The sequence below is a fragment of the Saccoglossus kowalevskii genome, chromosome 19 (genome assembly GCF_978046115.1).
Source record: "Saccoglossus kowalevskii chromosome 19, keSacKowa6.1, whole genome shotgun sequence".
NCBI lineage: Eukaryota > Metazoa > Hemichordata > Enteropneusta > Harrimaniidae > Saccoglossus > Saccoglossus kowalevskii.
Genome location: NC_140659.1, coordinates 17198985 through 17222701, shown reverse-complemented (window position 1 = coordinate 17222701; position 23717 = coordinate 17198985). Strand labels below are relative to the sequence as shown.

The window sequence follows — 23717 nt, the reverse complement described above, 5'->3', positions numbered from 1 at the left end:
CCTTTGATTGACAATATGCAAATCAAGATTGTACGGGTCATAGTTCATTCAATCACGCGCATGTGCAATTATTCTCAAATCAGTTATCGCTCGCTAGCAAACCAAACATTATACATATTTCCTCAGCGTTTTTTCCTAATTTTTATCATTACATTATGCGTGGTGTGAAAAGAAAGAGAGGTAGAAAGAAGATTCAGATGATTTCTATGTCGGAAGAGGCAAAAGCTACACTGAAGGCATCAGCCCGCCGAACGAAAAACAAAATCGATGTGAGCGTCCAAACGTGACTTTCCCTGAAGGCGTGAATCCGAGTTTCTGATTGACTGAGAGATTTTATTTTTAAATAATTGTTCTCAAAAAATAAACTGAGCATGTGAAAAATAATTTAACATTGTTTACAGTGATAACAGCTCATTGTTGAAACGAAGCTTACCCATTCACGCTAGTCACAATAAACATCATACTCTTGAATAGGCGTCAATGACTACGGTAAAACTTACTCTATTTTAGGCATCAGGAATGATTAAAATGTCCGAAATTGACGCCAAAATACACCTTAAAAGTCCTATTTTATTTTTTTTCTAAATCCCATCCCAAATTTACGGCAGAATCTGGTCCCTCATATAAGGGACACGTGAGCTTTGATTCTAACCAGATATATTGCACTGGGTCGGGGAGATACAAACTTTCGTGTATCTTTTGTCCAATGGGTACCTGTACTTCGATCATTCGCAAGTTTTGCTAAGTGGTGCGAGACAGCTTTGTTTGCAACCGGACGAACTCAGTTAAATTCAATGAAGCAAACAACTGACAATGCTAAAATAAATTGCAGAGGTACGCTAAAATTAATTGAAAATCAAAGAAAGCTTAGAAAGAACTCCCGTGTGCTGAGAGTATTGAAGACACATTAAAAATTAATTCAAAATTACCTGTACATGAGATATTGATAGAAAAGCTGAAAACTATGTACATCAGGTAACTAATATGAACAGAACAGAACAAAAAAATTATGAATTATTATGCTAATTAGAGAATTAATATGAACAAATTTTAACCCAAAATTTATCAGGCCTGTCTATTGTCCTAGAGCATTTATGTACCAAATTTTATTCAAATGTGATGATCAGTAATTGAGATATCAGTGTTAATTAATTATGTTAATTAGGTGATTAATAAGCATAAATATTTACCAAAAACTAATTGGGTTTCTGCATAGTTCTCTTTAAAAGTTTCATTAAAATCCAATTTGTGGTTCTTTATATACCAGTGGAACATTATGCAAATTAGGTAATTAATATCCAATTAAAACTAATTAGGTCTCTGCATAATCCTAGAAGATCTATGTAGCAAGTCTCATTGAAATATGATGATTACTACTTGATATATCAAAAGCTGAAAATTAATTAATTATGCAAATTAGCTAATTAATATGTACTATTACCCTAAAAACTATCAGGTTTGTGCAGTGTCCTATGACATCTATGTACCAAGTGTCATTGAAATGTGATGATTACTACTTGAAATATCAAAAGCTGAAAATTAATTAATTATGCAAATTAGCTAATTAATATATACTGATATTAGCCTAAAACTATCAGGTCTGTGCAGTGTCATATGATGTCTATGTACCAAATTTCATTGAAATGTGATGATTACTACTTGAAATATCAGAAGCTGAAAATTAATTAATTATGCTAATTAGGTAATTAATATGTACTCATATTACCTTAAAAACTATCAGGTCTGTGCAGTGTCCTATGACATCTATGTATCAAGTGTCATTGAAATGTGATAATTACTACTTGAAATATCAAAAGCTGAAAATTAATTATGCAAATTAGCTAATTAATATATACTGATATTAGCCTAAAACTATCAGGTCTGTGCAGTGTCCTATGATGTCTAAGTACCAAATTTCATTGAAATGTGATGATTACTACTTGAAATATCAAAAGCTGAAATATAATTAATTATGCTAATTAGGTAATTAATATGTACTCGTATTACCCTAAAAACTATCAGGTCTGTGCAGTGTCCTATGACATCTATGTACCAAGTGTCATTGAAATGTGATGATTACTACTTGAAATATCAGAAGCTGAAAATTAATTAATTATGCTAATTAGGTAATTAATATGTACTCATATTACCTTAAAAACTATCAGGTCTGTGCAGTGTCCTATGACATCTATGTACCAAGTGTCATTGAAATGTGATGATTACTACTTGAAATATCAAAAGCTGAAAATTAATTATGCAAATTAGCTAATTAATATATACTGATATTAGCCTAAAACTATCAGGTCTGTGCAGTGTCCTATGATGTCTAAGTACCAAATTTCATTGAAATGTGATGATTACTACTTGAAATATCAAAAGCTGAAATATAATTAATTATGCTAATTAGGTAATTAATATGTACTCGTATTACCCTAAAAACTATCAGGTCTGTGCAGTGTCCTATGACATCTATGTACCAAGTGTCATTGAAATGTGATGATTACTACTTGAAATATCAAAAGCTGAAAATTAATTAATTATGCTAATTAGGTAATTAATATCTACTGATATTACCCTAAAAACTTTCAGGTTTGTGCAGTGTCCTATGACATCTATGTACCAAGTTTTATTGAAATGTGATGATTAGTACTTGAGATATCAGTGGAAAAGCCGAAAATTGATTAATCATTATGCAAATTAGGTAATTAATATTGCACAGATTTTTACCCAAAACTAATCAAATCTGCGCATTAGTTTGGAGCATCTGTGTGCCAAGTTTCATCAAAATCCAATGAGTGGTTCTTTAGATATCAGTGGAACAGTCATGAAACAGCTAAAAATCAGCTAATTATCATGCAAATTAGGTAATTAATATGCATGGTTTTTACCAAAACCTAATCAAATCTGCGCATTGGCCCAGAGAATCTATGCACCAAGTTTCATCAAAAACTGATGTATGGTTCTTGAGATATCAGTGGAACAGTCGGACACACATACACACACACACACACACACACACACACACACACACACACGCGCATACATACATACAGACACACTAACTGCAAAGACTCCCTTTTTGTGCTTCGCACACAGGAGTCAACAAGCAAATAATTTCAATGAAAAATAAATCAGAGAGAGGTAACTTGATACATTAACAACTCTTTTGACGCGCTGACCGCTTCTCCGCGTCTGATGTTTTGTTTTTCTTGTCATAATACTTACTGATTGATGATTTTGTTTTGATTTTAGCCTGCAACTCGGCCACGACCTTTGCTTTTTTCCGTGAAAAATGGGTTAGTTTACGTCAATTTGACGGACATTCCATTTTTTTTTAAACTAACGAACACACTGTTTAGCACACTTATTTTTTTTCATTTGCTGATTTCTATTCAGAAAAATTCGACCGCTCGAAAATGCACCTTAATTTTGCACTCCTAAAACATGTTAGATTTCCAACACTAATTATTTAAAACCGGTCGAAATTTTAAAAATGTTTACGTTAGGAGCTGGAGCTCTCTTCTTGCAGGCGTCCGTCGTAGTACAACAGCATGTTTTGTACGTACATTGTCTGCGACTGTCTTAGAAAATCCCTGAATCCTTATTTGATTATAAAGTTGTACAAAGAACATCTGCAAACAGGTGAATAAATATGTACTCTTTGTGGTTACAACTCATCATAAAGTGATTTCCGATGATCTAGTTTTGTACTGACAACTAAAAACTTCCACTGACCCATGTTCAGAATCTCAGAGTACACAAGTGCAACAAAACTATTTGTCATACATGTATACTTGCTCAAGAAACTGCATTCATAAATCTGAGTGAACCTTGATGTACATGACTTCTTTGTTAATCAGGTCTTAGTACATTACCAGGACCTGGGTTTGTTTGAACATCATCACTGGGCATCAGAATCATTCTCATGTTGTCAAATACAATTTGTTATTAACACAGTAAGGTTTATTATTTAAAATGTATTCATTGTACATAGAACAACATCTGTTAATTTAAACAATTGTAAAAGCTATGTTTTCAGAGCAAGTAAAGGTTGGTCTGCTCATAACCTTCAATGGAGAAGTAACAATAATTGTTTGAAATCTTTTTAGTGCAGTGATATTATTGCATTTCAATTATTAATGGGTATAAAATACTGTAAACCATTTAATTTTGACTTCTAGATATATTCAGGATTTTATGAAATTTGTGTACAACATTTCAATAAAGTCCCTGACACTCTATGTTGTAGGAACCCAGAAAAAATTCAGTTCACAGCACCACTGTAAAAAAAAAAAAAGTTTAAAATGAGTATAGTAAAAGATATACACATGTGGGTTCATAAGACATATGTACCAATCTGAGTTGGTTCTAGAGATTAGTATCACAAGATTTTACTCTCCGTGATTTAATATCAGTCCTATGTATAACGCTGTGTTGATCAGGCAAACTAATTGACAATGGCCCTACAGGTATCGCTATGAAATCACAGTAGTTTTGTATTCTTCTTGCATTTCGACCATGGAAAAATATTTGTTTTTGAAAGTGGCCAAATTATTAGAAGAAAAACAGAAACTATTTTTTTAGTATGAATTCTAGTAACTGAAATGCAGGATTGAAAAAGAACAAGATAATACACAGGATTGATAAACCTTCAGCGAGCATTCCTGAAATTTCAGATCATTGGTACCATGTTTTTGGATACATTCAATGACCTAATACATAAAATCACATTTGTTATGCATGCTCAATCACTTGACCCTGTATGGCACAAGATTGCAAGCTTCTATCATAAAATTGGGTTATTTATTTGATGCAATGAAACATGCATTCACAGCAGACGGAAATTCGTTTGAGATATTGCTGGATTTTTGTATTCAGTTTTCCATTTCAACCACCATCATCACTTAGTAAGCTGTGATCGCGCATTGGGATACTGACTGTGCATAAATGTGCAGTGTAGTGTCATCAGAAGACCGATTGTTTGAGAATATTTTGCACCATTACGCCATTTCAAATATTATATTAATTCACAGACAACAAAATAAAGATTTTCAATAACATACAAGTTTTCCCACAAATGATGATTGTATGGCAATTACAAGGCTTTGCCAGTTTTACTTTGGAAGAAGTTGAAAACAGGTAACAGGAAGGGGCTACATGACTACATCTTTTTTTTTTTTAATTTTAATCAAGCATGATTTTTTTACTTTTTTTTTTTTTTTTTTACAAATGTCTATTTCAGGGCAACAGAAACAAAAACAATAAATGTGTAGGTAGGCATTTTAACAATTGCACAATTAATATTGGATGAAAACGTCATTACCGATATAAATCATAATCATAATTAAAAATAAGATCACATTTAATTTAGTCAGTTTTCATAATGAAATGCATAATAACATGTACTTATAAATTTTAATAAGGTTCAACAGCCTTTTCATTTAGTGGCAGTTTATACACCATAAAACCTCTGGTTTAGGTATCACACTCAGAGAAGAGTGAAAGGCCTTTGGTTCATAGGCATCGCGAAATGTTGGAATTGAATCCCCCAAAAAATTCACATACTGTAAGATGCACTATTTTTTTTATAATCTTGTTGATAACGAAAAGTAAAGTATGTTCTAAAAGAAGTTTCGAATAAATACAAACACAAATACATTGCTTAGTCGTTAGTACCGGTAGCGAATTATCACGGTAGCACAATCTGGTCATTCTGTGTTTCGCAAGTGAATAACTTACTTGTTTTCGAAGTATTGCAATTGTTGATTATTATTCAGTAATGATTATAAAAACGCACAAAAATTTAATTCATTGAATTTATATAAATTGGAAGTAATATTCAACTTAGTTTCATCGTAAACGAATGATTTCGGTCGAATGTAAATGTTTGAAGAGATACGATATCCGCCATGTTCTCATTTACACGTGGCTCATTTAAATATGTTAATGACGGTTCAGTGACCTCGTGGTGAACGCAACGCGGTAGTAGATTTACCGATGTTCTGGCAAGATCTTTATGCTTTGATTTTAACGGGGAAAACGGCATGATTTTTTTTTAATCAAAAAATTAGTTGTTTTCAAAATATAAACTGAGCATTCAAAGAATAATTTAACATTGTTCACAGAAATAACAGCTTTGAAACGAAGCTTACCCATTCGGGCTATTCACAATATGTGTCAACGACTACAATGGTACAATATAAATTAGACTCTTTTAGGCGCCAGGAGTGAATGAAGTATCTAAAATATTTTTAAAAAAAACTATAAAAAAATGCCGAAAAAACGCCGGGCGATTTCATGGTTCGTTGCAGACTACTCGACCGACTGTCCATACACGTGTTGTCACTGCACATCGGCCATGTTGAATCGCACGAGATCGACAAAATCTTCATTACAACTAACAGTTTAATGCTCACAACATAAAAATACGAATATAATCATAGGCAACCTACTATTATATAATGAATAAGTTGATCGACACAGGGACACCCCCCCCCCCCCGAGTTGTGGATATTTTGGAAATCGCGACACAAGCAAAAGACCGGATAACGATTTTACTTGAAACTATGTCCCCATGAATTAATCGTCAGTGTACAATAATTTGACAGGGTATACGGTTTACAAACTAGTTTCGTAGATTGGAGACAATTGTTTGCTTTTTTGGCTTTTCACAAGAATATAAAGCTGGCAATCATCATAATATTCACGTCCGTACCTACGTCACGGAATGTACACCAATCGCACCCCAAAATACATTCAATTTTGTAGAAACTGGAGAACTTACCTTTGCAAACACGTCTCTTATGCCGCCTTCTTGAAGTTCTTGAAATCAAATAAGGTTACTAGTTCTAGTAACTAGTGAATAAGACCACTGAGCCAAACAGAATACATGTATAAACAGTACTATAATAAATTGCAGGCAATGAAGAAATCACGTGCTGTAGCGTTACTCACAGATCTAATCTACTGTAAAATATTTTATTTCAGCTGGAATTATCATTCGCTGAAAAGACTTTCTGGCTGTTTTTTGTATTGAATTTATTTTCATTGATTTTTGACAAGTTTGACTGTAAAATATAGGAAAAAGGGAATATTCGCTGGATTTTATTTTAACTGAAACATTCCTTCAGCAAAAATAGCAAAAAAATGTTGCAAGCAAAAATAAAGTATTTTACAGTAATTAATTTATTCTGAGCATGCGCAGACGTTCTGTCAATGTTGCCGGGAGAGGTAATTTTTGATAAAAATCGTGAAAAAGACCCACTTGGGATTTTCAGATCTGGAAAAAAAATTACGTGCATACTCGGAATACACTTGTTCATCAACCTGCCAAGTTTCACTGATACCTGCTGTAGAATTTCTGAGAAAATGTTGGAGACGGAAAATGGACAAAACCTGAATTATAAAGTCCCCTTTTCAGGCTGCGCCTGAACGGGGACTAAAAATTGCCTCCTTAAAAAACGAACAGAATTCAAATATTTCTTTTAACAAATATGTTGCAATGGGAAAAATGGGATTGGAAACGATGAACAAAACTTCTGTGCCTCGCGTTTCGATTCTAGGATTACGCGATTATTCATTATTGTGCGTTCGCTTCCTGGAGTTGGTTCTCAATACTACATAAAAATCATCGAGGATAAATAATTTAATATCCCGCTTTGTACTCTTCACGATAAACTATAGATTCTGAAATACTCGTAGATTTTTTATTGGAAATACATCGAAGAGAAGCCATGATGTTTTGATCGTGATAAAAGGTCACCTTCCTAGGACCGCCCCCTGTTTAATAATTCATGAGATGACGTCATATTTACTGGGCATTGACACGTGTTTTTACCGACCCCATCAAAACACTGGTATGAATGATGTGTTTCTGATTTATATATTCAAGAGCAGTTGTTCTAGTCCAACGATTTTGCATAAAATGTCTATGTCTATACGTTAACTTTCAATTTCAATAGTCTAGAAAGTATGACAAAGTATGACAAAGCAGTAATTACAGGTTTAACGCGCAAATATGCAAATTAGCCTTTTTCTCCTCTTCTATTTTTGGTGAATTCTTGGGTTTTAAATTAAAATAGCTGATAGACGCTTTGGCCATTTGCCTCGAAATTTTCACACATTATTGACAAGGTGTTCCCCCTTCAAAATGCATCCGGACAGTTTATTACGGCGCGTGGAACAAAAATAACAAGTCCGCAATTAACATGGATATATAAATTATGCAAAAATAGAAAAGAGTGAACTTTGAGGTCATACTTATGTGACTTTGAAAGCCGTTAGAGAGATGAGTGGACGCATTTGAATTAGTAGTATACCAAGGTATTCAGTGATGTAATTTTACCCACAAACGGACTTGAAGTTTTTAAGCTAATTTTGTTTAAACCACTTTTGTCCAAAAAAGCATATTTTTGACCCAAAATCAAAAACGCATTCTGGATATTTAAAATAAAGACAAGTTTTACAACGTTTGTATAATAAGCTTTCAGAAAATATATAACATTTTGGATATATAATACCATCTTCATTGTCTAATTACTCAATTAAAATGCAAGCCAAATAAACTGCAATTCTACCTTAATATAACAAATGATAACCATGCTCACATGGTACTCGTGTAAGCAGGTTTGAATTGCAAGTCAGCCATTCTCACATATATACACTTTTTTCACTTGCACTCACTCAATCACTTGTACTCACTCATTCATTTGCTGCTTCATTGAATTTCTCTCTCATTCAATTGCTGCTTCCTTGAATCACTCACACACTCACTCATTTGCTGTTTCATTGAATTTCTCACATTCACTCATTCAATTGCTGCTTCATTGAATCACTCACACTAACTTATTTGCTGCTTCATTGAATTTTTCACATTCACTCATTCAATTGCTGCTTCATTGAATCACTCACACTAACTCATTTGCTGCTTCAATGAATTCTCACATTCACTCATTCAATTGCTACTTCATTGAATTTCTCACACTAACTCATTTGCTGCTTCATTGAATTTCTCACATTCACTCACTCAAATTCTGCTTCATTGAATTTCTCACTCATTTATCGTTGCTTCATTGAATTTCTCACACTCACTCATTCAATTGCTGCTTCATTGAATCACTCACGCATTCATTTGCTGCTTCATTGAATTTCTCACTCACTCATTCAATTGCTGCTTCATTGAATCACTCACACTAACTCATTTGCTGCTTCATTGAATTTCTCACTCACTCACTCATTCAATCGCTTGTTGAGGTGCAAAACCAACTTATCTTTGATCTTACCTTTCCCCTGTATTTGCTAATATTGAAGGTTTTGATGGAAGATCTTGTATTTGTGAAGATAACTTCGTTTTGGCTGCTGTCTGTTGTTGTACACGAACTTCAGCAGCATCTGCTAGGTGCATCAATGTTTTACGATCAGGACTCTCTTCAAAATTTTTACAACCCACACATTTACAAATTGATGAACACATTATTTTGGCCTGAAATGAACAGAAGACAAAGTATGTCAGTTTTCTAGTTTATATTAATCTCTTGCATGCCAAAATCAACTTTTATCCTCTCACAAACGCAACCTGCATAATTTTTTTCAGTTTTTTTCAAAAATGTTAATCAAGACCTGCAGCTGATTATGTCCAAAATTAGCAAAGAAATTGTAGAAAAATACAATAAAATGTGAAAAACGATGCACAAAAATTGTGTTTGGAAAAAAAAAATGTGGCACTAAAAAGTTAGCGTCATGAGGAATGATGTTATAAGATTTGTTTTTAAAGAGCACTAGTCGAAAATGAACAAGTTTTCACAAAAACGCCTTCAGTTTTTAGTTCTGAGTGAATAGAAAGTCACATTAACAATACTACTACTTAAACTAGTAGGCAGTACTATTCCAGATGTAAATGGTTCACCAATTAATTGCATCCCATATTCTGCTTCTCAGGTCTCCTATATGCAAGATTAATCATTAAAAAACAAGCCATGCATGGCACAGTCCCCGTTAGTTATCAAATTTAAGATATATAGTTTTGTTCATAGTAATATAGCTGGAATATAACCATGTCAGAAATATGATTATGATTGTTTAACATTTAAATGATTGACATTTGTATCTGATTGTCAAACAAGTATTGAGAGATATTGCTCTGGAACAGCATTAATTAAAACAAAATCAGCCATTTTGAATACATGTATAATGAATATATAAAATTTGAACATAGTCAGTCAAAGCATGTCAGAGATATGGCTCTAGAAGCCCATTCATTAAAACAAAATGGCCAATAGTCAGCCATTCTGAATCCAATCTAAAAAATTATATAACATGCATCAGGAACACGTAATGTCTAATGTAAGTACCAAGTTTAAACAAAATCCATCCATAAATGCCAAAAATGCTTGATATTTGATGATTTTTTAGCACAAAAATGGCCACCATTCGGCCATTTTTTATAGGATCGTCAAGGTCCTATAATGTCCAACGTATATAACAAGTTTGAACAAAATCCATCTGTAAACAGCTGAGAAATGTTTGATTTTGATGATTTTTAGCACAAAAATGGCTGCCATTGGGCCATCTTGAATCAGATCGTGAAACAAATTGATGTGCATATGTATAATATCATAGATGATGTATATGTGAAGTTTGATTGTGATTGGACCAGGCATTTCTAAGATACAGGTCCGGACGCACACACGCATGCACAAAGGTCAAAACACAAGTCCTCGTTTTCAAACAAAAAGAATGCTATTTCTCACCAAGATACACAACACACAGATGACAATGCGGTTCCTGTCGTCACCCTCAGAGTCATAACCATGTACATGGATCAAGGAAAGCTTATATAATGGAGATGGGATAAGCAATGCACAAGCAGAAGTTTTCACAAGTAACAATTTCTTCCTCACCTCATAGCATTCACAATAATTCTTGAGACATCCTGATCGTTTGCAGTTACATCCTTTATTATGCCTCCTATCTGCTTGCCCCTCTTTACCTTTACCAATCTTGGGATGAAACGCCAATGGGTTCCTCTCAAGACACGACTTGATGGCCTTAGCACGCTCCGATTCATGCTCCAGATTGTTGAAACAATTTGTACAGTTACAATTGCTACAAAATTCACCGTTTGCAAAACAATCACAATATCTGTAAAACAATGCATTTTCCTTAGTTACCATAGAAACTACATATTTATTGAGATGTCTGCCTTTCATCACTCAACTCAACACAAAATTGTTAAAGTTCATTTTCTCAGAAATATAGCCCATCGGTAATCATTCGACCTATGCTAGATACTCTGATTCCAGTATGTTTCCTAATGTCTTAAATTTGAGTTGAGCGTCAATCTAACAACCCTTTGTGGTCATGTAGCATTTCACCATTTCGAGCATACTGGTCACCAGCCGAGATATCATTATTTTGAATCAGCTTAAAGAGATTAACAAAACATTTCAGTAGATAGCCAATACATTATTCATGTTACATAAATAATTGAAAGATTGTATTAGTGTATCAGTGCAAGGACAAATAAGTTTCCTTCAACAAAGATCTAGAGTATCAGAATTCTAGATCAAATAAATTGTTGAAGAATAAGCACACATATATCAAAATAAACATTTAGAGAAGTTGGTGAATAGATCAGTACATGAAGATAACTTACAGTTTCAGGCACTGTGACTTGGTGCAATTACATGGCTTTCTGGGTCTTGTACCAGGCGCCTCTACCTGTACAGAACTATAGAAAAAAGACACAGGGATGTCAAACATTGCATATTAACATTTGAATCTCTTCTGTGATTCAAAAACAGTTTTATGACAAGTGAAACTTATTCCCGTAGTATTTTTTTTTTTTTCAACTTTGACAGAATTGACCAAAATTACATTACTGTGGCAAATACTAGCAGACAGCCCTTCTCATTGAATTCATTATGTGCAAAATATTGTAGAGAGAGAGAGTTGACATACCCATTAACAGGATGCCTAGATGTTGATGTCGCCTGGTAGTTATTGGTTACAATAGGAACATAACCACTGCTACCAGAAACATTCGGTTGATTTGGAGCCGCTGGTTGTGCTGTCGGATGTTGTTGCGTTGGCTGCTGCTGCTGCTGATGCTGTTGAAGCTATGGATTACACAAAAAAGCCATACAAGCTCAATGAATGATGCCCACAATATTGCTTTTGTTGAATCTGATTTCACAGGATAAGTAAAGTTAGGAGCGATGCATGGGACTCATTTACTTTAGATTCATGCAGGGTTTGTCGTGGAAATTACATTTTAGTGCATTTACATGCATGTACGCTCCCTCATATGTTGTGAAAGGTGGAATAATGTGAAAGTGAATAATATACAACACATAGGTTAAGAAAAGGTTGTAAATAAGCACGTCCTGTATCCAAATTCTAAAGTGGTATTGTGTGCAACATATAGAAAGCCTTTCGAATATTGAGAAACTTGACCAAAACAACTAATTTGAAAGTTACAGTGTTTAAAAGCTAAATATTCAACAGTGACAGTGAATTTTCATTTTGTGATGTCTTTATTTTCAAATCGATTAGGAAAGCTCTCATGCAATAGACCTGTTCTATAAATTGCGTCCTCGAAGCACCTCTATGACGTAAATGGATGACACAAATTTTTTTCCCCAATCTTCTGAATGAAAATACAGACAATAAAAAAAAATTATTTTGTGAATTTGTGATGAAAAGAGGGAACTGGTGGTGAATATTTTAACTGCTTTGAAAAGTATTACCAAAACATATTCTATTTACCAAAGACATATCAACATCTCTTCAAATCCTACAGAATAATCAATTTCATACCTGAGCAACAAACTGTGCAGGAACTACAGCATAGCCTTGTACGATATTCCCAGGCCCAGTTGTAGCAAATACTGTAGTACCAGCCGGTAACTGAGCAACATTAGGTGATTGACCAGCCGACCGTAGTGATGGCATAGCATTTGCTGGCATCAACAACCTTCCTTGAGGTCCACTGCTTACACTGACAGGTATATGAGTAGTAGTTGGTTTAGCTGTGACAACCTACAATCAATGAAGATGTAATAACGCATTAATACATATACTTACGTGTACAAACATTTGAGCTTGAATGCCAAATTGTTTGTTTTAACAAAAATAAACTTTTGGATGGAGACTTGTACACAATGTAGCCAATGAAGAGATATGATCATTTAGTCAAAAACTATTGAAAAGTTGCATACCAGCTTATTTGTTCATGGACACTGGTAGCATAGTGTCGTGTCAGACTCATGGCACAGTCCCTGTTAGTTATCAAATCTAAATTATATAGTTTTGTTCATAGTAATATAGTACAAGTACTTGTCCATATTGAGAAATATTGCTGTGGAACAGAATTAATTAAAACAAAATGGCCACCAGTTTGCCATTCTGAGGCGGGTCGTCAAAGCAATAAATCTGTATATCTACAAGATGATGTATATTGATTAATTAAAATGTGAACATGATCGGTCAAAGCATGTCAGAGATGTGGCACTAGAACCACATTAATTAAAACAAGTCATTGAAAATGACACAGTTCCCATTAAATTTTTGAAAGTTCTCTTTGTGCTTGTCATATTAAAGCGGAGAGTTGTCGCAAGCTGATTATGAAACACACCGATATGTATGATGTAAGTGCCAAATAAGAATGAAAATGGTACATAAACTGTGGAAATATAGTATGACCAAAAAGTCAGATGGCTGTCAATCAGCTATCCTTGACCAGTTTTTGACAGAAATTGTCATGGACATGCATCCTAACATGTATAAAGTACATGTATGTGCCAAATTTGAATGAAAACTGACAGAGCACGTCCAAGATACCGCATATAAAAAAAACAAGATGCCTGCCAGTCGACCATCTTTGATCCAATTGTGAAATAAATCGTCATGAACATGTATCCTAACATGTATAATCTATGTACCAAGTTTGAATGACAACTGACAATGCATGTGTAAAATACAACATTTTCAAAAAACAAGATGGCTACCAGTCGGCCATTTTGAATCAAATCGCTAAACCACAGCATGTGCATATGTCTCACATAAGGTACTAGGCACATGCAAAGAATGAACAGAATCGGTCCACAGGATTCTAAAGTATGACTCTCGACAGACTGACACACGGACGGACGGACGGACGGACAGACTCAGTAACCCACGGACGGTCGGGGGCATGTATCCTAACACTTATAATCTATGTACCAAGTTTGAATAAAAACTGACAAAGCATGTCCAAAATACAACATTTTCAAAAAACAAGATGGCTGCCAGTCGGCCATTTTGAATCGAATCGCTGAACCACTGCATGTGCATATGTCCCGCATAAGGTACTAGGCACATGGAAAGAATGAACGGAATCGGTCAAAAGGATTCTGAGATATGACTCCAGACGAACGCACAGACGCACGGACGGAGACCGAATTATAAGTCCCCGTTTTCGGACTTCGTCCGAACAGGGACGAACAAAGTAGCCACAAGTCGGCCATTTTGAATCTGATCTGAAAAACAAAATGATGTTCATCAAGGACCCATAATGTCCAATGTATGTACAAAGTTCAAACAAAGTCCATCTGTAAACAGCGGATAAATTTCGATGATTTTTCAGTACAAATTGATGTGCATGTGTATGATGTATGGGTAAAGTTTGAATGTAATTCGCCCAGGCATGTCTAAGATATAGGTTCGGACGTACACACAGAGGTCAATCCATATGCGTCCAAATGGGGACTTACAACATGTATAACACCCTGCTGAACAAAAAAAAATAATTGTATATAACAAGGTTTTTTTTTTTTAAACGAATAACTAATTGTTTTTTAAATAAGGCGATTGGTTACTAACCGACTGTGCTGGAGCAATAGGCAAGGTAGCCATTTTGAGTGGTCCTGCTGACTGTATAAGCTGTGGTTGACTTGATGTCATCGATACAGTGGCTGGTTGGATTGCTTTGGGCATCATGGCTGGAGCTATGGTTTTACCTACAATTGAAAGGTTCAGAAAGAAAAGTTTATTGTCACATTTTTAGGGATGAAAAGTTAACAAATTACAATAACTGTATTCATGGTGCGTACCATGAAAATGACCAGATTCGTAACTGAGACTACTACATTCAAACCCATGTTAGTGACCACCTCTATATAAAGACCACCTGCTTAGAATAAGCAGTTCCAAAGCATAACGTATAAGCAACCTGTATATAAAAACCATCTGTCTTATTTGACCACCTTTTCAGCAACGTTTTCACTGATTTGCTTTGTTCAGAGATCATAAAATTAATTAGCTTTCAGTTTATAAAACAATCTCCTCAAGTCAAATTTATTTGATTTTGATCAACTCAAATAAATGTGTTGGTGTTGCAACAATACCATCTCATTATTCTATGAAGAAATATTATATTAACTGTACGAGTTCAACCTCCATATAAAGACCACTTTTCTATAAAGACCATTTAAATGGAGTCCCTTGGTGGTTGGCTATACAAAGGTTAGCCTGTATTTTTATAGACAAGTATTGCCCTTTTCCGTATAGCAAAATACTCAGAGTGAAGAACTCAAATTTCTTGGCAAAATTAGACAATCTGCTGAAATCACACTTTTCAGAGTTGAATTTGCTTTTTGAATTCAAATTTTTGAAACATTATGCAGATAGGAAGTGTTCACAAAAACAAAATCTGTATGAGAACACATATTTCTTCATCTCTGATTTTCAAGTATTTGTTATAATAGCAAATTTTCTCTATTCAAGTATAAAGTACAAGACGAATCCATCAGACAATACTCACTTGGTGTGTTGGTGGTATTTGTTGCTCCAACCAATCTAACGTAAGTAAATTTTCTACCCGGAAATATCTGTTGGACTGATTGCATGGATGTTTGAATCTTATTTGAATTAGACGATACTGGAACTGCTTTACCACCACTCTATAAAAATAAGACATGATCAAAGTAAAGTATTAGACAATACCGTGATACAAAAGTATCATTACTACGGTAACCCCTAGGCAATAGCTTACTATTAAAGTGTCTGTGCAAAGCTCACCCACACGTTTCCCATTTTAGATCTGTGCCCCACTGAAATGGGCAGTTATTGATTTTTTTGCTAAAAATGATTACTCATATTCGAGATATTTCCCGTGCTGTAGCCACGCCCACCTATCCTGAAACGGTTGACTGTTTCTGGATTTTCGATTCTCGCTGAAAATGTGCCACCAAATGCTAAAATATGAGGGGAAGCCGTACCCCTGGGCCTTACTTTTATATCACTGTGTCATTCAACATACTTTTAAACGATATACATTTTTTGATAAGCGTTTCTTTTTTTTTTATCCAATTAAACACCGCCATTCACGCACTTGTACCCGTCGTGACCCGACGCGTTCACCCATTACAACAAATTTATTTCCACGCAGCTGTCATTTATTTAGTAACTGTGATTTGTCGTTTTTTTATTATTTCTCTATTTTATTGATCACTATAATTTAATGTTTAGAATGTCAAAATATGTTCTCTTTTTATTTTAATTTTGAATGTTTTTTTTTTACTCAGACGATCAATGAAATAAAACAGTGTAGTGACGTGCCTAGTAAACTGCTAAATAACAAGACGATTCAGGCGTCAAATTCAATTTTGTCCAGCGCCGGAATCCAGCGACAGTGTACAAACGTGCGCCGGTGATGGTGACGACCACGGTGACCAGCTACACCAGACCGGACATATTTCGCATCCGACTCAACCCCATGCAACAAACTTGATACTATGTGTTCATTATGGTCCATTCTTCCTCGACGAACAAGTACATAAGTGGCAATTTGGTCAAAGATGAGAAAACAGCACAAGAAATTTGCCTTATTTTCATGTATCGGCAATGCAAGCTACCCAGCAACTTCCCCTTCTGACGTCACAAGGGGAATTTCTGTATGCAAATGAAAGCTCAGTTTAAAACATGTGCAACACAATTGGGCGTATTGGTATATGATAGAATAGAGAAATGTTTGTTTTCTGTTTTATCGATCCAAATCAACCGTTAATGCATGTATGTGTATTCAAACGAATTAGTAAATAAATGTTGAACATTCAACACACATCTTGTGGTGGTATAGTTTCAACACAAATAAATAAATTAAAACTGGTCATCGCTTCATTTTTCCCAGGATCAGACGCAAAACCTTTTTTGGGGCCAAAACTAAACTCTTGGTGAACCGATCAAAACCATAATGTACACATAAACCTGCTTTGTATTTCAGATGCACCATATAAATGCAACAAGTACAATAACACCAACAACGTATAAGACACTAATTCTGAGGAAGTAGGATTTGTGTTTATAAACTATAAATGATGACGATATAATCAACATTGTGCAATAAAACTGCATCAATACACAACACTGTTTCTCACAAGAAAACGTTGCCAGAAATATTGCATAAAATAAAGAGAATAGAGATCAAATCGTCTGCAACAGGGGTTAGGCACACAGGGGTAGCAGTTGATTAGTGTAAATTAGTATAAATGCTTTAATATATCATCCACAAGCCACTGTGGTAGCACTTTTATGAATTACTGTTATTACATTGATGGCAGTGTTACACCTAGATGTATCATATAATTTGCATGAAATTGCACAACATATCTGAGCCCAGTCTATCACCCAACACACTTTAAAGAAGAAAAATACAAGGAAATATTACTCTACTTACCATGACTGTAGCAACTTGTGATCCAAGTGGCTTGGCAATTGTCATAGTACTCACTCCTGATGTTGTCGACATGGTTAAAAAGGTTGCCTTGACAACACCAGAAGGACCTTGAGCAATCAGCTGCCCTGGCATGGGGGCAGGAGCAATCTTTTTCGGCGTGCTGATGCTAATTGGTTGCGTCCCGACTTTTGATGGACTTTTCAAGGGTGAGATTGCAATTTTATTTCCAAGCATACCTGGACTTTGTTTTAATGGAGATAACACAATCCCCTTGGACTGTAGATTTCCCCTTGACATTGTCACTAGTTTTACCGGGGACGACCCTTGTGTTATTGTCTGTACCATTGAACTGGGTACGTGCGTTAATGAAACAGTTGTCATGGTAACTGCATTTGAAATAGGCCTGTTTAAAGTTGGGTTTTTCGTAATTATAACCTTCGTCACATACTGTCCAGGTCCTGTACTTGCAGGCCTTTTAATGCCAGCTATAGTCCTTGGTGGGGTGGTCGGCACAACAACAGGTTTGTCTCCAACAGACACTATCTTCTGTGGCGAAGACACAACAGTACTGACCACAACATTACTTTTGGGAATGTTTGCAACGCTTACAACTGGTTCTGGTGTTGACGCATCGCTGACCGTCGTCACGGTCACAACCGATTTGGTTGGCGTTATTGACATAGTAGAAGGTGCTAACATAAATGTTTTTTCAACAGCTGTACTGGCTAATAAACTATCGAGTTCTGCTTGGATATCAGCTGCAACATCACCGTCTCCAGCGATGCTGGAAGATGGCGGTTCAATCGTTTCCATCATAGATCAACACCGATGGATGTTTTGTACCTAGTACACTATACTAGTGATGATTTGTATATACCATAAAAATAATTCTAAATAGCTCTTCTTTCTTCAAACTATGTATTGCTGAATAAAGGTCCACTGATACTGAAACCCCTGAAAAAGATCAAGATTTCAAAATAATATATTGTAATATATTGATATAGCGGAAGTACCAAATCACTCATACAGAATTTTATAGACATAGCATACATGTAAAAAAAAAATTTTGATGAATGGCGCTAACAAAAACTAATCTTAACTACAGTCAAACCTGTCTATAGCGGCAACCCAAGGGACTTTGAAATTTTGGCCTTTCTAGACAGGTGGCCTTTCTATACAGGTTCACTAATTTATTCATGAATATTAATTAGGCACTGAATCAATGTATTAAAACAGATCTCGCAACCCCATTTGATACACTATGACACTACTGTACACAGTATCCAAACACTTTATTACAAATAAAAAATGGTGATTTTAAATTGTATTACGTAAACTAAAATCATTTCACAAAAATCGATCATTGCACAATAATGAGTAGTATAAAAATTAAAAATTTGAAGATTTGTACAGTAAAGTTCAGCAGCAGTTTGAGTCTCATTTCCTACTACTCTCATGTCCCAAATAAACATACCCCCGGGAATAAACATACCCCCGGACAAATCTTTAAAATCTAATAAACATACCCCCGGAATAAACATACCCCTCGGAAAATTTCCAAAATGACCGGTAAGTTGTTTCCTTGCTTCTAAAATGTGCTCTCACTGGTGTATATGCAAACTTTTCACTGTTCCTTGTAATTAGGAATATAAATGGAAAACAAATGATGCATTTCTAGCAATATACTTCAAATCTCTGTTTGAAAGGCCGCAAGATGTAATGAAATAGCAAACCAATCACGACCCGAGTCGGCCTGGTTTTGAAACTGCGCAATAGATACAAAAATATATGCGAATGAGATATGAGCATCTCCACCAAATTCAAAAATATTTATTCCACCATGATAGTTGACACTAATATGATTCTCCACTCTTTAGCAATAGTAGCTAGTGTATTGCATATTACTGTACCATATCGTACAAGTTTATTGTGATGTGTTTGTAATATTATTTAGCTTCATTTAGCATTCTGTTTAGTTGGTTAACTTTACTGTATTTTAATGTTGTTTATTTTATTTCATTTTTATATACGACCAAAGAACAACTCACTGTAGTTTGTTTTAGTGTTGAATAAATATTATAATTAATCAGTCATGGTACAATGGTGGTCTATTGTGCGAAATTGTTGCAAGGACAATACTTTTCTCGATTTGCTTGCTGCCGTGTGTCGATAAAATGCACGGAATGGTTGGCACTATCTATTAAGTTCGTCTAGGGTGACCTTTGTGGCTGGCGAAAAGCAAGATATCGTATAATCTTTTAAATAGATGTCAAGGAGGAGTGAAAGGGGTAATTGGTTCTATAATGGCCATCACGAAACATTGGAAAATTACAGTCAATCAAAAAAAATGTTCACATGACAACAAAAAATACTCGGTATATTTAATATGCATTACTTTTTTTAATTTTGTTGGTAATGAAAAGTATATTCTAAATGAAGTTTTGAAAAAAAAAAAAAAAATGATCACGGTAACAGTAGCACAATCCGGTCATGCAGTATTTCGCAAGTGAATAACTTTTTTTGTTTTCGAAGTGTTGGTTAGTACTCAGTAGTGATTATTATAACGTACAAAAAATAAATTCGTTGAAATGCAAGTAAAATTCAACTTAGTTTCATCGTAAGCGAATGATTTCAGTCACATGTAAACACTCAAAGCGATACGATATATGCCATGTTATCCATGCACACAAGACATGTTTATTGATCGAATAGGTCAAGTCGCTAATTAACCATCAATATGCTGGATGGTGCCCACGTTTTCAAATTACCATAGTGCATTTAAATATGACAGTTCAGCGACCTCATGGTAAAAGCAACCCTGAAGCAATTTACCGATGTTTTAGTGCGATCTTTTGGCTTCGTTTTCCATGGGAAAAAGGCATGATTTTTGTTTTTGAATCAAGATTTTTTTTAGAAAAATAAATAAACGTACCGTCTCAAATAAGAATGTACCGGGTGGATTTTTTCCGGGGAAAAAAATAAACGTACCGGTAGGTTTATTTGGGACATGAGAGTAAAGAGAGAGCTTGCTTTGCTTGGCTATTCTGAATTTGTATGTTTCTTCCAACTATCTGGTCTGGTAACTGTTCTAATAAATTGGAATGTCTCTGGGCTATAGCAAATTCTTTCAAGGAGAAGGGACAGGGACAGAATTAGCAGTGCTTTATTGATCCTACAACGTACACGAAAAAACACTTATCTATTGTCGTGATGGATCTCCTTCCAGTTATGTGACAACTTAAAAAGTTTCCTTCCCCAATCACAATTCCCTTAACATTTTGTTCATTTTTTTCAAAAATTTTCTCGACCTACCACACTTACGAAATGGTTGATCCCTAATCAAACCATTACTTTGCGCAATCAAAATCTGTGCGACTTCCATGATATTGTACTGATGCAACAATAGAAACATGTGAAATATGCCTGGCAACTTTGGCCGGCAAAATGAGGTCAATTTAACATCATTGTTAAAAGCATCTATTGCTAAATGTACCGAGGCAGTAGCGACCGAGAAAACAAAATAGTTGAACGAATTTAGTTGAAAAACGAGACGATACTGCACACACATTCCCTCACAGTGATCGATAGGCAGTAACGGAAGCGACTCTACTTTTTGACCCGAGTTATCATAACCCGGAAGAACAATAACGCACATGCGCAAGGCTAATTAGCATAATTTATTTGGATGGATAAACAACAGGCATGGCCGTTGAGTTGATTTTTTTTCTTTTTTGCTATCAGTTCCAGTTACATGCGTATTTATCGATATTTATAGGAGTTCAAAGTGAATAAATATCGATACTAAATAACAAGTGAGTTATGTTTTTTTGTTGGTAATCAATTCGATCGGGGATTTACGGTAGCCATTCCGATTCATCCCAGCCACGTGCATAGAGACCGTGACTGTGTCCCGGCAACTCACAAAACTTTTGCGGGTCGTCATCGTTGTGGTTGCTCGATTCATTGAACAAAATCCCAGGTACAAAGCACTTCTGTCCAAGTTGTTCCCATGGTATACATATTTCAACAAAACATTAATGACAGCATGTTTTTATCGCAACACTTTTAAATTAGTAATTATGTTTTTGGTGTTCCTAAGCCATTGGTACGGTGTGCTTGCCGTGGTAAACTGAATTATAAACAAGAATAAAACATAATTGCCGAAGCCATCGGTTGAATGAAAGGTGTGAAAACGTGCTAACTTTGTCCTTTGTGAGCTTATTAGTTGTCTGAGGTGGAAGGCAGTAGTCTGCAAGACATCCAGGAACTATGTCCGTTATATGCAGTTCAACTGATTACTGCGGCCGCTGAAGCCTGGCTGTTGGCCGCGTTAGACAGGTGGCCGCTATAAACAGGGTACTTTACATGTAAAATTTGTAGGGACTGTTCGGTTGTGACCGCTATAGGCAAGTGGCCTCTGTATCCAGGTGGCCTTTAACACAGGTTTGACTGTAATTGCTTGAAATTAATTTTCGCTATTTTCGCTGAAGGAACAATCAGTGTTCTCCACAAGGGGTTTTAGGTGGGCGGCCCGCCCATCAAGTTGTACGGCCGCCTAGTAACTCTCAACACCCGCCCACCAACGTACATCCAGCTGAAATTATTTGTAAAAAGCTTGCATTGTTCTTCCCAAGCCTAAACAAAAGAGTAGTTGCCCAACCCTTTATTTTGCTATTGTTTCATGAGTCCAAACATAAACAATGACCACTGGAAGTCTGCAAGCAGTTATCGAGTGTATTCATGGCAATGTGTCAATCGCCTGAATTCATTGTCGCCCGACAATGTTGCCACTTATTGCTCACGATACGCAACTACAGTGGTTTCAATTTACAGCTGTATTTTTAATAATCGTCTTCCGATCACGGAAGAAAGAAGTAAATACGAACGAAATGTATATGCACAGAAAATAAACAAATATACTAGCAGATTGCATGTAAACTCGAACAAAAATTAAAATTCTAGCCGTATTTACAACGTTCGCTCGATTTTCATCATGAAAACAGCATGGAGAAGGCAAACTGGTGACCTTTTGGCCTACCCCATTCAACGGCCGTCGGCCACCCACCGCTGTTGGCGCTGTAACGATTTAGTATCTAAGTTGCATAGGAGAACAACGCATTCTGGGTATTCGTGTGCTGCATTCGGAAAGCGGTAATAAACATCAAACATGGCTGCCGGATTAGTTTACCGCGAGTATTTGTAATTGAATAATATTTTAGTTATCTTTTCCACGTACTTTTTTCAATTTATCCATTTTGTATGTCTAATCTTTCGAGAACATAGCAGATTCTTTTATTTTGCCGATTGCTAGCATTTTTTCTTGAATTCCAAAAACAACGTGTGAAAACGCAACGTATCGTGACCGTACATGCGTAAATGCCGCCTGTCGGCACAAATAAAAAATGTTATGAGTTTTATTTTGACAAATCGTTCGTTTGGGCGTTGGGGACAAATCACCTTGTATATTTTCTACATTAATGTTTTGTACTTGCTCTTGGTTACTCGAATTGCATTTCATGAACGCAGAATAATTTGCGAACGTATAAATCACCGATTTCAAACTTTTTGCATTTCGTAAATATTAATAGTGACCAATCTGTTTGTATTTTAAAAAATTGTAACATGTTTCAATTAAATTAAAAAGAGAATAGTAAATAACTTAGTGTGTATTGCAGTTCATGACATAAATGCTAGAATGCTGTATGTAAATGATATGCAAATTAATATGCAAATTTATGCTAATTAGGCCGCCCACCAGCTATTTTAGATTGTGGAGAACACTGAACAATTCAGTGAAAACAAAACACAGTCCCCGTTAAATTTTTGAAAGTTCTCTTTGTGCTTGTCACATTAAAGCGAAAGGGTTGTCGCGAGCGTGTCCTTGAAACTTGAGTTCCAAGTGGCGTATATAACAGATTGTTTATTTACATCAAATCACGTGTTCCTTGTAGTAGTAATATGGCCAAAAATAAAAACAGCCGTTATTCGGCCATCTTTGATCTGA

At 35.3% G+C, this 23717-nt stretch overlaps 1 protein-coding gene across 2 annotated transcripts in view; it reads right to left on the bottom strand.

The window, feature by feature from the left end:
* LOC100377596 (protein lin-54 homolog) overlaps window positions 1–23717 on the bottom strand; it is a 50666-nt gene that overhangs the window by 8239 nt on the left and 18710 nt on the right. For both annotated transcript variants that reach the window (XM_006824846.3, XM_085493616.1), the window contains exons 2-9: window positions 17714–18667; window positions 15800–15938; window positions 14860–14996; window positions 12817–13038; window positions 11959–12116; window positions 11654–11728; window positions 10899–11139; window positions 9282–9481 (exon numbers count right to left, since the gene is read on the bottom strand). In XM_006824846.3, the coding sequence (XP_006824909.1) occupies window positions 9282–9481; window positions 10899–11139; window positions 11654–11728; window positions 11959–12116; window positions 12817–13038; window positions 14860–14996; window positions 15800–15938; window positions 17714–18529 (1988 nt within the window). In that variant the 5' untranslated portion in view covers window positions 18530–18667. The remainder of the gene's footprint in view (window positions 1–9281; window positions 9482–10898; window positions 11140–11653; window positions 11729–11958; window positions 12117–12816; window positions 13039–14859; window positions 14997–15799; window positions 15939–17713; window positions 18668–23717) is intronic.